At 41.9% G+C, this 13588-nt stretch overlaps 1 protein-coding gene across 2 annotated transcripts; it reads left to right on the forward strand.

The window, feature by feature from the left end:
* Positions 1-811: 811 nt before the first annotated feature.
* lin28aa (lin-28 homolog Aa) lies at positions 812-12468 on the forward strand. 2 transcript variants are annotated; one of them, XM_047597865.1, is made up of 4 exons: positions 812-933; positions 1828-2000; positions 5597-5781; positions 8380-12468. In XM_047597865.1, exons 1-4 carry the CDS (start codon positions 924-926, stop codon positions 8597-8599), a joined length of 588 nt encoding a protein of 195 aa, XP_047453821.1. In that variant the 5' UTR covers positions 812-923; the 3' UTR covers positions 8600-12468. The 2 variants fall into 2 exon arrangements, with proteins under 2 accessions (XP_047453821.1, XP_047453820.1); XM_047597864.1 differs by lacking the exon at positions 812-933 and adding an exon at positions 1153-1319.
* Positions 12469-13588: the final 1120 nt, after the last annotated feature.

The following is a 13588-nucleotide window of genomic DNA, read 5'->3' on the forward strand; positions in this document are numbered from 1 at the left end:
ATGCGCCCACCTTGAGTCGTGGCCCTTTTTCATTTCCCTTTTCTATCTGTTTCCCTGCATCTCTCCTTTCTATTGAATTCGAATCCGCCTTTGCCTTTTTTTCTTGACTTCATGTCTTCACCTCGGTGCTTTGACTCATGTCGAGCTGTTCCTCCTCTGCTGCATGTAAGGGGAAAACCCTGCCCCCTCCTAATTTCATCTGGATTACCACTACAAACCTTTCTCTCTGGCATGTTAGGACAGCAGCGAACCAAATCAGCGATCACAAGAAAGCAACACCAAATGATACAAAATATGCAGTGCAAGAATACTCAAATTTACTGTGTGTTGTTGACACAGATCTAAAAATCGTTAAACCATTTAAAATATACCAAAATGTAAATGAATGTGGAATTTCTGCCTCCACCAGTTTTTAACCCTTTCATTGTTCTTCTGTTCCCAATCTCTCTACTTTACAGGGGACTTCAGTGCATACATTTAGGGGAAAAAAATGTTTTAAATACAGAGATAAATGGGGAAAAGCAATGTTTTGCCCCGTTCAGTTTGTGCAGAGGGTATCAATAGTTTTTACCTACAGCCCAGCATAAATATGCCTGTACATTTTTAAATATTTGGTGAATTTGTGTTCAAATTGACAGTGAACTGAAACACACAGAAGTCCAGATCGGGGAAGAATCATTTTATATTCGTTACTAGTGATTGACCTCGTCCCACGTTTGGGCCTTTCCATCACACAACAACATGCAGTGCATCCTTGGGGACTGTAATTGGGAATCACGTGGACGTGACCGAGAGTGTGGGGGTTTTAGATGAGAAACTGTCATTTGTATTGACCAACAGAGCTGACCACTGCAGGAAACGCATTTCAAGAGAGGGAGAGGTGCGGACAGCAGCGAACACTGGGAGCAAACTGGCCCGCGGACATGGCAGAAGGTAGGCTATGTGGAGACTTTTGGGGGAGTTATATCTGGAAATGGTTAGGAGTGCTTCTTGGAGGGGCTGAGTTTCGTTGCATTGTTTTTTTTTTTCCTCCTTTTTTTTTTTTGAAGGGGGGTTCTTTAGCAAAAATTTCCCCTGTGACCCCCCCACCCTTTATTGTTTAGGGGGGAATAGGTTGCCAGCCCCCTTTTGTTTACCTCCCTCTCCCGCTTTCCCCTCTCGCTGCGCAGCTTCAGCTTTTCACAGCATTTTGCATGAAAGTGGCAATCTGTGAGGATTACCCAGCTTGAGGGCTAGAAAGGATACTGTAGCTTGGGTGCTAGTTTTGACTCAAGGCAGAGCTGAAGACATGGGTTCCGTCTCCAACCAGGAGTTCCCAGGTTGAGTAACTTAAGAAACCGCATTTTATTGTATTATTTTCATTATTGTTTTTGTTTGTTTGTTTGTTCGTTTGTTTTAAACATTTTCCTGCAACGCAATTGAACCCATTTCGAACTGATGGGACCGTATCAGATTGCAGTGGCACATTTGAAGGCATTGTTCACACACGTGATGTGAGATCCGTGTGTCTCTCTTTAAAATCCTGATCCCACGCAGCCGTGGATAAGTTCGGTGATTTGGCGGCCGGTCTGCTGCAAATAACAAGAACAAAGTGTTGAATTTCGTAAAGGTTGTGATCATTTTAATCCAAGCGATTGCAAAATTCAACCGGTGGCCGGTGTGCTCGTTTCATTGATTGGTATTGATTATATTGATGCGGTAAAACGCGAGAGAACGAAAGTTTTTGTTTGTTTTCTAAAGCACGTTAAACATTTTTTGGACAGCATGTCTTGCTTTATTACACGTTTTCTTTATGTGTCTTTTATTTATTTATTTATTTCTATGCAGGAGTTTGTAAGACCGAGGAGGATGAGGGACCGAGCACCGAGGAGGATTCGCAGCCTTTCCGCGGGGACGGCGTGTGTAAGTGGTTCAACGTCCGCATGGGCTTCGGGTTCCTGTCCATGACCAACCGAGAAGGAGTGCCACTGGACGAACCGGTCGACGTATTCGTCCATCAGGTAGGACCTGAAACCGAAACTGATGCAACTCAGAGACGTCCACATTTCCATTACATGGTCTGTTTTTTAACGAACAGGAGTGCGGTCACCCCACCTGTTTCCAATGTTGCTTAACAGATTTGTGTGTGTGTGTGTGTGTGTTTTTTCGTTCCCTAAATTCTAAAGATGATCTAGTAAAAAGACACCAATCAAAAAGATGATTGAGACATTTAGCCACAGTCCTTAAATTGGAATTGTTAAATTTCTGATTATCAGCGAGAAGGAGCTGGTTTAGATGGATTTTTTTTTTTTTTTTTTTTTTTTTTTGCAGTGGTTGTGGTGGGTGTTTCTCCCTCTGTGGGAACACGTGTTGCAGCCAGAGCAGCCCTCGTGGTTTTCTGGAGGGAGACTAAAATATGATGGACAAATTACAAGTGTGCATTTTGTTTCACTGAACTCCTGTATGGAGCTGCATAGAAACTGCTCTTTAAGGAGGAGGAGGAGGAAATGTAGAATTGATCTAGCAAGAGCTGTGGCCAGTCGATATGTTGGTTGTGTATGTAAGATGAGTGGATGACATATTGTAGAGCCTGTTGCACCTACCGTGGAAACCATATACTGAAGGCAGGGTTAAGCATGGCTGTCTTTTAGCCATATAGAGAAATATTCAGATTTTTGCCAAGCGTGTCTTTCCTCTTTATTTATTTTTTAACACGTTTTGCCATTCCTTACCTCAAGTAGTTGTTACAAGTTTTGACTTTCCTCTCATTGATTAAAGGTAAAAACTCTTTAGTTCAACCATAGCGTTACCAAATCTTCTTTTACCTTTTTAAAAGCGGTGATGATAATGAAGTGGGAGGTATGGAGGTGGGGGTGCGTTTCCCTCCTCCACCGTTTCTGTCTGATAAGATAAAGGTTTAGCATGTGAATGAGAGTCATCCCCACTAGCTTCTCATTCACCTCAAAGTTCCTGTCATAAAGTGATTAAAGCTGTTTGCTACCCCCCCTCCCGTGTTTGGCTGTGGTACATGTGCTCTCTAAAGCTTATGCAACACACTACTTCAAATGGGTGCATTTCCTTGTTCACGCGCCGCCCTGGCAAAGGTTTCAGCTGTGGAGACATTTGTCCCGTTTCCTCTCGGGAGATTTAACTAATTTGGGCCCTTTTCCTACTGATTATTTGCTCTCGAGCATCTCTGAAGTTGCTTCTGTCTTCCCGCTGCATGCCTGTGATGATGCATTTAGAGAGATTAAATTGTTCAGCAGAACAGTAGTAACTGAAATATTATTTGACTGTACACAGGAAGCCGGTATTTCATTACTCATATTGTTAGTTCAGTTTAGGTTTGGAAGTTGCAGTTCGGTGCTTGAGCAACTCAGGGAATTAAAAGAAAGCATGTGTCAGTATCACGCTGCGTTTAAAAAAAAAAAAAATCAAATTGCTGCACGATTTCATGTCATGTTGTTAAAGGAACCTAAAAACTGAGATGGCTTGCTGTTTTAATTGAGCAATAACCTCATATTGTAGTGGTTGTCATTTTATTTAGAATAAATCTGTAACCGATGCCTTAGTTCCCTCCCTGTCAGTAGAAAAGGTGAACACACGTGCTTCGGTGATGAATGTATTTGGGTTATGGCAACGTAAAAGGCCTCAGTCCTAAAATTAGTGGCCGCATGTCAAGCAAAATTAACTCCCTGGGTCTGCAGGTCTTTGTGCAGGTGGACAAAAGAGCCATGCATCCGAATGAAGGACCCCTCGGCCGTGACCGAGCCCCTCTTTGTCTCAGCAGCAGCCCTGCTATTGTCCCTCATGGCTCTGATGTCTTTCTTTGCCTCCCCTGGGTTCCAAACACGCTCGGTATATAGTTTACAGTCAACATCACCCACTAAAAAAATCCCTACGTACTGGAACCCCCATGTTAAAAGAACCCACCTTATTCCTGTACCTTTGTGTGAGGATAACTTCATAGGGCCATGTGGCTGGTGAGGGTCTGTTATGGGGGTGGGGAAGGTCACACATGGAAGAGGAAGTGGGTTAACGGTCACCAGGGCAGAGGCCTGACGAGACCGTGGCTCTGCGGATGTCCATGTTGCCACTCAGATGTCATGGCTCACCAGTCGTGTTTCCTAAGGACTCTGCAGCAGATGCTCAACTGTGACTGAGCGTCGAAGGATTAGAGAAGACGGGAGTTTTCTTGTTGTTCTTATTGTTGAAGATGGCTTTAGTGCTTGCAGGGTTCCCAAGTAAACTCTGAGGGCTGGTGTGTCTTAATTATTTGTGTAATGTGAAGCTGCATGAGAGATGAGATGTACTCTATTTATCCATCTAAATTATAACCTCTCCAAAATGGTTGTCTTTATAATTAATAGATAGTGTAATAGATAGGTGTGAGTGTACACAAATGAATCAAAGAAAATGGGATTGTTGTCTATCAAAACAAACCTGATGCATTACTGAAGACTTCCTATGTCAACAGTCTGTGGTATCCAAGAAATTTTAATCTACCAAGGGAGCTTCAGAGAGGAGTTTCCCATGTTGTGTTAGCCGGTGTAAGAATTTATCTTCAAAACCACACCACAGCATCTCTTCCTCATCATTGCTCTTTCCTTTTTTTGGGAATCAGAAACGTTTCTGACGAATCATTGGTATCCACACGTCCTCGAGGTTCACGTCAGGTGAACGTAGTGTCAGTGAATAGTGAATCAGGGAGCTGGGCTATTGTTAACTCTCAGCATGTGCAAACTTCCAGATCCATTGTTGTCCTGTTTTTGATTATTGATATAAGGGCAATTCCTAAATCCTCTTATTGATCACAGAGGACGAAATAATCAGGTTTCCTTGGAAATCAGGAAATCATTGATACCAAAGGGGGATCTTGATCAATCGTGCTTTCTTTCAACTTTTATCCTATGTGTCTCTCTGCCAAACAACTATCCAAGGAATTTCACCCTACCCCCAACCTGAGCACCACCTCTGCATCCTGCAGTTTAGGGTTAGTAGTAGTAGCAGTGGTGGTCAGTGTGTTAGTGGAGCTTTGTGATGGGGGTGGGGGCAGCAGTGTGGAATGCTGTTCCTCTTGAGGGGGGGATGGGTTAAAGGTTATCCTCATCAGGTTTACCACTCAAACACAGCAAAAAGACAATGTCGCGTTAAGGCACCAGTGCTTTGTAATGCAGGGCAGTGTGCACAAACTGCTGGGTAGAGTGGGAGCAGCAAGCTTTGAGGAGCTTGTTTATTTATCAGGGGAGACAGAGTGATCACCTTAAAATACCTGATAAGTGCTATTGGGCGCTGATGGTATCACACCGTGTGAATGGATGGGGGCTTTTCTCAGGGTTCAAAGTCTTGTTAGGCTCATTGTGGAGGGAATTTCACAATACCATAATATGGGACGTGTTAAAACGTCAAACTATTTACATCTTACTAAGAAGTATGTCTGTGATAGGAAAGATATTTTAAAATTCTGTTTTTTTTTTTCTGAATGAAGCTTTTTCTTCCCTTTTTTATACGTAGGATGATCCGAATTCCACAAACCCTCGAATCACCATTAATCATCAGGTTGGTCATGAAACTGGAGTTCCCCAAACAAACCTAAAATCTCAATGTTTCCCTTCAGAGCAAGTTGCACATGGAAGGCTTTCGCAGCCTGAAGGAGGGCGAAGCGGTTGAGTTTACCTTCAAGAAGTCGTCCAAAGGCCTGGAGTCACAGCGAGTTACGGGACCAGGCGGCATCCACTGTGTGGGCAGCGAGCGCAGACCCAAAGGCAAGAAGGTCCAGAAGCGGCGTTCAAAGGGAGACAGGTAAGCATGGATGAACCGGGAATAAACAGGAAACACATTTTGGTGTTTGGTCTGTTTCATAAGTGAACTGGAAGAGGGTGTTTTGTGAGAATGAAGTGAAAAAAAGTATATAATTTTATTCCCGTTCTGCTCCTCTGGGTGGAAAACAAAAACACATCCAGTAATGTGAGCAGTAAAAGTAGCTGCTACTTAAAAATTGAACAAATTCCAAACATTGTATGTGACAATGCCATAAAAAGTAGCTTTGCTTTAATTTGCTGTAATTAATGTAATCGTTCAAACAATTGTGACGGTGATTTTACAACCATACACGTCAAAATTTCAGCTTTTTCGAAATGACCATCAGATATTTTAAGCTTCAAGACAACGCATCTTTCACATAATCCAGTTGGGTTTTAACACGATTTACCTAACTTAAGAACATTTTTCTCAACACCAAAAGAAACAAATTTAATCTCCCAGTTTATTTAAAACAAGCTACAGATGCACTGCTTTCATTAAACACAAACACAAGAATCCACAGTCATTGTTGTATCTGGATCAGATATACAATGGTGTTGTATTTTCTCCCCATTTTCCTTCCTCTCCTCCGACCCCAGCCCCCACCCCTAGCCCTAGCAAGGGTCACATCAGCCGGCTTGACGTGTGACCTGGATCAATAACTGTTTAAATCTGCTGGTCCCTGGTGAATTCACACCAGCCCACTCTCTTTCTTTGACTAAACCGCTTCCTCCGCCAATGTAATTTCTTACTCGGGAATCAAACCAGTAAGTCCAAAATCACAATCTCACTGTGGTTATTTGAGAGAGGTTGTGAATTTGTGGATTATACTGGCACTTTCTCTTTTTTTGAAGACAGAGGGAGGTTTACTTAGGATCGTTGGAAATGTGGCCAAAACCACGTAACAAAAATAGCCAAAATAGTTCTCATAGTCCTCCATATGAGTCATATAAAACAAAACATATTTTCTCTGAAGAACCAAAGGTTCAATGCACAGGCAACATTGTCCCTCCCAGCAAAACAAACCAGAGCTAAGAGGCTCTTGACTTTTGCGTCAGTCTTTGAATATCAATATAACACAGGGTTAGAGGTGTATCAACTTCACCCCCCTGTCAGCTGTGATTACAGCCGGGGAGTAGGCAGTGTGAGAACAGAGATCATTACTGCCTCAAAGAGTCCTGAGAGGCTCGGTGTGGTTCAATATCTCCCGCTAGACCACACTGATCCACGGAGAACATATCGTTCTCCTTTACTTATTATAGAACATTTACACATCATTTATGTGTGAGTTCGTAGTCGTATTTATAATGATAATCAGACAGCAAGGAGTGTACAGTTGTATTGTAGTTTTGGGCTCCTGTTGAGTGTGAATCACTGCCGTTCAGTCCACATTTCAGAGACCACCTTTATGTGTGTCTATATATGTGTGTGTCTTATGTGTGTTTGTGAGAGGGGAAAAAAGCTCCTGTCCATTTAATTGATAACAGATGCACGAGCCCAGGCGAAGGGGTGAAAGGTCACTGTTGCCACGGCAACGGCGTATGAGTAAAAGCAAGAGAGAAGGGGGCTGGGATGAGATTGGGGGTTTGAGGGTCAAGGTTCAGAGGTCATTACTGCAGCTTTTTTAGACAAAGGCACCACTTCCCGTTCCCTCCACTTGCCTCCTGATGGATGCTGATGTTGGGCGCTGCTGTGATGTGACGGTATAGACCTTGACACTACCCCAACTGCCGCTGCTACAAAGCCGCGCTGACCCCTCGGTGGCCGCCCCGTCCAAACTTCATCTGCTGCACAAAGGTGGCAGGGGGTCCACTGAGGAACAGCCTGACCGCCCAACGCCCACCACTCATCTGTCTTTTGGCCCTGTACGCGTGGCCATTCTGTAGATCATGTTTGAACAGTGGTAGCCGATGGCACCCCTCGTGGCTCTCACTGACCCCTTATGGTATTCATTTTCTAAAGTTCAATGCTGATTAAACGGATGTCTTGCTTTGACACAATAGAGGGCTATCGGAGGCTTTTGGCAGAGACGAACTGACAAAAAAAAAAGCATAAGCTGTGCCCCATAACTTATAATATGATCCATGGTAACTAAACCAGAACCTTGAAAATACAGTAGTGCTGCCTGTCCAAAGCATGTCATACAATTTTGCGTCATCCAAGAATTTCTGATCATCCAAGAAATATCAAAAAGTTTTGAAATGTTCAAATGCATTGCGGGGTGTGACCTGGGATGCCCTTAAAGACTTATGACCAAGTGATTTTCAGTTGAAATGTGGCCATCTAGTGGTTAACTGGTGCAACTTAAAGACCACCCAACAACAAAAAAATATATGTATGTATGTGCTTTACTTGTCACCGGGATGATTTATTGACTGTTTAAGTTGGTGCATTTGCAAAGTTTGTCGCTGACAGTCCAGTGTTCAAATGGATTAAAACATGTACGTACATATATATGTTGTTTGACTTTACTTTACTGTTGGTTTACTCTTGTGATAAAGAAAAAAAGCATGTTAGCTTTGGTGACCTGAAATACACCCCCCCCTCCTTTTCAGCTTAGTTAAATTAAATAACTTCTGAATTCTTTGACTCTTTTAGATGCTACAACTGCGGAGGCCTGGACCACCATGCGAAAGAGTGCAAGTTACCACCCCAGCCCAAGAAGTGCCACTTCTGCCAAAGCATCGACCACATGGTTGCCAGCTGCCCAATCAAAGCACAACAGTCCTCACCGGGTTCTCAGGGAAAATCTTCCTCCTTGAAAGGAGACGAGGAGGAGCACAGCCACTTGGCACCACCTCCTGAGACCTCCGATTAAAGAAGGGATCCGACGCCTGGGAAGCACAGAGGCCAATCAAACTGCTTTGATGGAGAGGAGGGACACGCGACCCCCTTCCAGCTGTTGAAGCTGCTTTTGGAACTACCTCAGGTTAAAAAAAATACTCAAAGAATGTTGATGAAGTTTTTGTTTTCATTTGGTGTAACACTCAGGAATACTGCTGTATTATTGCACTCAGGACACTTGCTAAATGTATGAATCACTGCTGTTGTTTGAGGGATTTGAGATTGTAGCGAGCAATGCCATTAATGTTTGAGTTTAGATGTTTTTTGATGTGACACTGTGCCCCTCCTGTGGGCATCATACCTCTTCTGTTTTTTTTTCAGTAATACCGTTTCGTGTAGAGCTACACTTTTGCTGCCTTACAATTTAGTCTCCTTCCTGACTGTTACACCTCATTATCCGACACGCCAGAGATGTAACAGTTAGTACCTCTGTCATGAATGTTACCTGCATATTGCATGGGGCCTGGGAGGGTTCGTGGAAAAAAAAAAAAACATGGGACGGGTTTAAGGGTGTAGCTATAGGCAATGTTTTGGCATCTGCCAATATTGCAGTTGACCATCCAGTTTTCCTGGGGCCAAATGAATGTCAGACCACGGGTGGTTTCCAGTTTTTTGGTCTTTTTTTTTTTCTTTCTTGTCATTTCGTTTAATCCATCCAGCGTTTCGCTGGCTGTATAAAAGTGCATGGTCTACCTCATTGGTGCATGTTTGGTCTACTACTAAAACAGGCATGCTCCTGGTAAACCAAATATTCTCAGAGTACAGCTTTGGTGATTATGATTTGAACTGGGATTAAATCAAATCTATTTTGCACTACAGCCAGAAGCTCTAACATGCCTCCTTAAAAAGTAACTTTACATCCCGCCTTAAAAAGCGTGTTTTTACTTACCTCCGGTGGTTCAACTTCTCACAATAACTCAATGATTTACTTCAAGACAGCTGTCCGTGTGGTGCTAAAAAGCAAAAATCTTCAGCGGAGAGAAGGCTCCATGGCCATGAGACTGAAAACAAACTTGTGGCCGTAGTGTTAGAAAAGAGCGAGCTTGACAGATTTTTCGGGTAAAACACTCGAGACGAACCTTGTCGCCCGACACACCAGGCCAGCGACTTCATTAAGCGTGTCTGAGATGTGGGGAGGCTCTGTCGGACCAAACAGTTTCCGTTGTCTGGCATTTTCTTACACCTCACACAACACACCAAGATATGGTAAAGTGTGGTCTGTTGTGTGGGGCTACATGAACTATAACGTCACAGGTACTCGGGGTGTGGAATAATGTGTTTTTTTTTAACCACGGGCTGTCGGGGCAATCAAGACACTCTTTTAAGTCTCGCCTAGAAGGGACAGAAAAAACCCTCTTTTTCAGCTGGATGTTAAGTTACTCTGCAATTTTCAGGAAGCGCAAAGCATTATGAAGTTTCCATCTATTATATTCTCAGTTTACTGCTGCTTTAAGACTGCTGCTTTATAATTACCTCAACTTAGATTTGATAGAGTTCCAGCCAAGTGGGATAGTAATTCCAGTACACGTACAACACCGCTTCTAATAAGATACTTGACTGAGTTACTAAGGGGTCTGGTTAGCTCTCCTCTTGATACTTGAATAAACCGAGGCAGAATCAGACATGATGTTGCCAGTGGGAAGGCTGGTATTTTTGTTTATGTCCAGTGCGATCCACTTCTAGGTAGTTATTTAAGACATTACCTCCCTATATCCCTTAGTAGGGTAATAGTTCAGGAACACCATGCCTGCATGGAGGAGCATCTAGGACTAGCTAGCTAATCAGCATTTTACTCCCGTTTTACAGGAGAAGCTGACTGAGTCTTTTACATCCAATTAATATATATGTAAAATTATTCTAAAGCCTTTTTAAAAAATATCATACTACTTATTTATTTTGATCCAAGAGTGCTGCAGCTTCTCCTTCCGCTCCTGTTGAAGCCTCTCAGCAATGAATGTTCTGGTAGACATCCGAAAACTGCAGAATGTCATTCAAAGCTACATATTACTTGAGAATATATGAGGTTGGCACATTTTTAACATCACGACACGTGTAATACTTTGTACATACAGTATGTGCTTGATAAATCGCTGTCACTGTCTTTGAAAATATGATAACAATGTAACGGTAATATAACACATTGCAACATAATATACAGGACATACTGTTCAGGCACACAGTATAATGAGGAATGACGAAAACTGTTTTTAATTTTTGTTTTCTTTGCCTTTTATGTTTTTTTGTTGTTTTTTCATTTTGGTTCACGTTGAGCCTTTCAAAAGAGAAGTCCATTTTTATACTTTTTTCTATGCCAATGCAATGTTACTCTGCACTAATCATGTGTAAGATGCATTATTATTTTTTTTAATATTCAGTTTAATCGCCTTTGAATATGTGTTTCATATTTTAGATTATGTTTTTTACGTTTCCATGAACCTCATACAGTAAGTTGTTGGCTGGAAAAAACTAAAAAAAACAAATACCTCCACTCTTAGGCTCATCTCAGGAATGACCAATCTGAGAACTCAGGGAATATTTCAGATTGATTGGAAGGAGTCGAGGAGTGGTTGTACCAGACAAAGCAGGGATTAGAAGCTCATCCACAAGATGGGAAGCATGCAACAACGAAGCCAAAGTCAAATGGGTTTAAGATTTTGGTTTTATAAAAAGAAAAAGAAAAAAAGAAAGCAATGATCCGAAAGAGCTCGACAAGCTTATTTCCATGCACCCAATGTGATCTTTGTGGTTTGTTCTCTTTGACCTAACTTGCTATGATATGATATGAAGAAAATGTTCCACTATTATTGTATTTTTTTTCCTCTATAATCGTTGTAGATGGGGATATAGTAGAATATTGTAAAGGGACTGGGGCTAGTAGTATATAATCTGGGGTTGTCTCATCTCAACACATCGATACTAGGTGTTTCAGACTATCAATGCTTAAGACAAAAAGAATGTGTCACAGATGACTTAACACTCAAATATTACCTCATAATCAGTTTTGGTAGCGTTCATGTCTGTTCAAAGTTTAAAGGTGGTTTAGATAATTTCAGGGCATAAAATTGGTATGGTAAGTGCTGTGATCAGGTGAAACTGTTTATTTTTTACTGCACATTTTAATTTGAAAATTACCACTTATGTTGCAGTGCCAGTATGACTTGAATGTGATTCCTTTCTCTTCAGTAAAAAAGGAACAGAAATTATTACTTTTGTTCTTCAATTTCTGTGAAACCACTGAATACCTCATCTGTCAAACTAACTGGTTTGCAGAAATTTGGACACCCAGCTTTTTCATTCAAAGGGTGATTTGAAGTGTTTATACATTTTTTTTAATATTCTTACATACATAATCTCCTGTTTTCACTTGGAAACAATGGAAGTTCATGCCACAGATTCTGATTGTAACAAGCCTGTTTGACCCCTCAATCGTGTGTTACTGTGATTTTATTGTCGGGTGTTAGATGGGTTAGGTATTTCCTTAAAAATCCAAGGACCTGTATGAATGTATGCTCAGGGTAACATTTACCGTGCATCAAGGCATTCTGTATTACAGATTTGTCACATTTGCTTTTCAAGGAACATCTTATTTGCCATTTGATGCGTAGTGTTGTATTATATCAGGTAAATGGCTCAAGCGACTATGGGGTAAAAAAAAGATCCGCATTTATTACTCATGAATGTATCAATGTCTACTGCCATAAAACTACAATTATCTTGATCTCAGGTGATTTAATGGCTAGTTTGTCAACAATGAGCAGCATGTAGGATTTCCAAAGTATTACTGTGATTATGTTTCTATATGTAAAGATGTGCTCCATTTCCTAATAAATATGTTAATAATCACATGTTTTTTTCAATGTCTTACTCTTACAGTGCAAATTGTTTGCTATTCCAAACACAATTCACTGACTTTAATAGTACAGTGGGGGAAATAAGTATTTGATCCCCTGCTGAATTTGTAAGTTTGCCCACTTCCATAGAAATGATCAGACTCTGTTTTTTATGGTTGTTTACTGGTTATGGATATAGACAGAATATCAGTCGAAAATGCATAAAAAACACACAATCTAAAAGTTATAAATTGTTATGTATTTTATTAAGGGAAATAAGTATTTGATCCCAAGCACAACACAAGTCAGTACTTTGTAGAGAAACCTTTGTTGGCAAGCACAGCGATGAGACGTTTCTTGTAGTTGGTCACCAGGTTTGCACACAGCGCAGGAGGGATTTTGGCCCATTCATCTTTACAGACAGTCTCTAAATCCTTCAAGTTTCTTGGCTGCCTCTTGGAAACTCGGAGCTTCAGCTCCCTCCACAGGTTTTCGATCGGGTTAAGGTCTGGAGACTGACTAGGCCACTCCATGACCTTAATATGCTTCTTCTTGAGCCACTCCTTTGTTGTCCTGGCAGTATGTTTTGGGTCATTGTCATGTTGGAAAACCCACCCACGAGGCATCTTCAGTGTTCTTGCTGAGGAAAGAAGGTTTTTGTCCAAGATGTTACAGTACATGGCTGCATTCATTGGCCCCATAATGCGGTGAAGTTGCCCTGTACCCTTTGCTGAAAAACAGCCCCAAAACATGATGTTTCCACCTCCATGCTTAACCGTGGGTATGGTGTTCTTTGGGTCATACTCACGTTTTTTCATCCTCCAAACACGGCGGGTCGAGTTAATGCCAAATAGCTCAACTTTGGTTTCGTCAGACCACAGCACTTTCTCCCAAGCCTTCTGAGTCATTTAGATGTTCACTGGCAAACTTAAGGCGGGCCTGTACATGTGCCTTCTTGAGCAGGGGGACCTTGCGAGCACTGCAAGAGTTCAATCCATAACGGCGCAGTGTGTTGCCAACTGTTTTCTTGGTGACGGAGGTCCCAACTGCTTCCAGATCATTAACAAGTTCCTGCCGTGTTGTTTTAGGCTGCTCCCTCACCTTTCTCATCATCATCCTCACTCCATGAGGCG

This window comes from Mugil cephalus, chromosome 11 (assembly GCF_022458985.1).
Source record: "Mugil cephalus isolate CIBA_MC_2020 chromosome 11, CIBA_Mcephalus_1.1, whole genome shotgun sequence".
In the NCBI taxonomy this organism is placed as follows: domain Eukaryota; kingdom Metazoa; phylum Chordata; class Actinopteri; order Mugiliformes; family Mugilidae; genus Mugil; species Mugil cephalus.

Coding starts and splice junctions, on each gene's coding strand:
- lin28aa (XM_047597864.1), top strand. CDS start 1,289: ATGGGTTCCGTCTCCAACCAGGAGTTCCCAG. Junction 2,001..5,596: donor TCGACGTATTCGTCCATCAG/GTAGGACCTGAA, acceptor GTTTCCCTTCAG/AGCAAGTTGCACATGGAAGG. Junction 5,782..8,379: donor CGGCGTTCAAAGGGAGACAG/GTAAGCATGGAT, acceptor TGACTCTTTTAG/ATGCTACAACTGCGGAGGCC.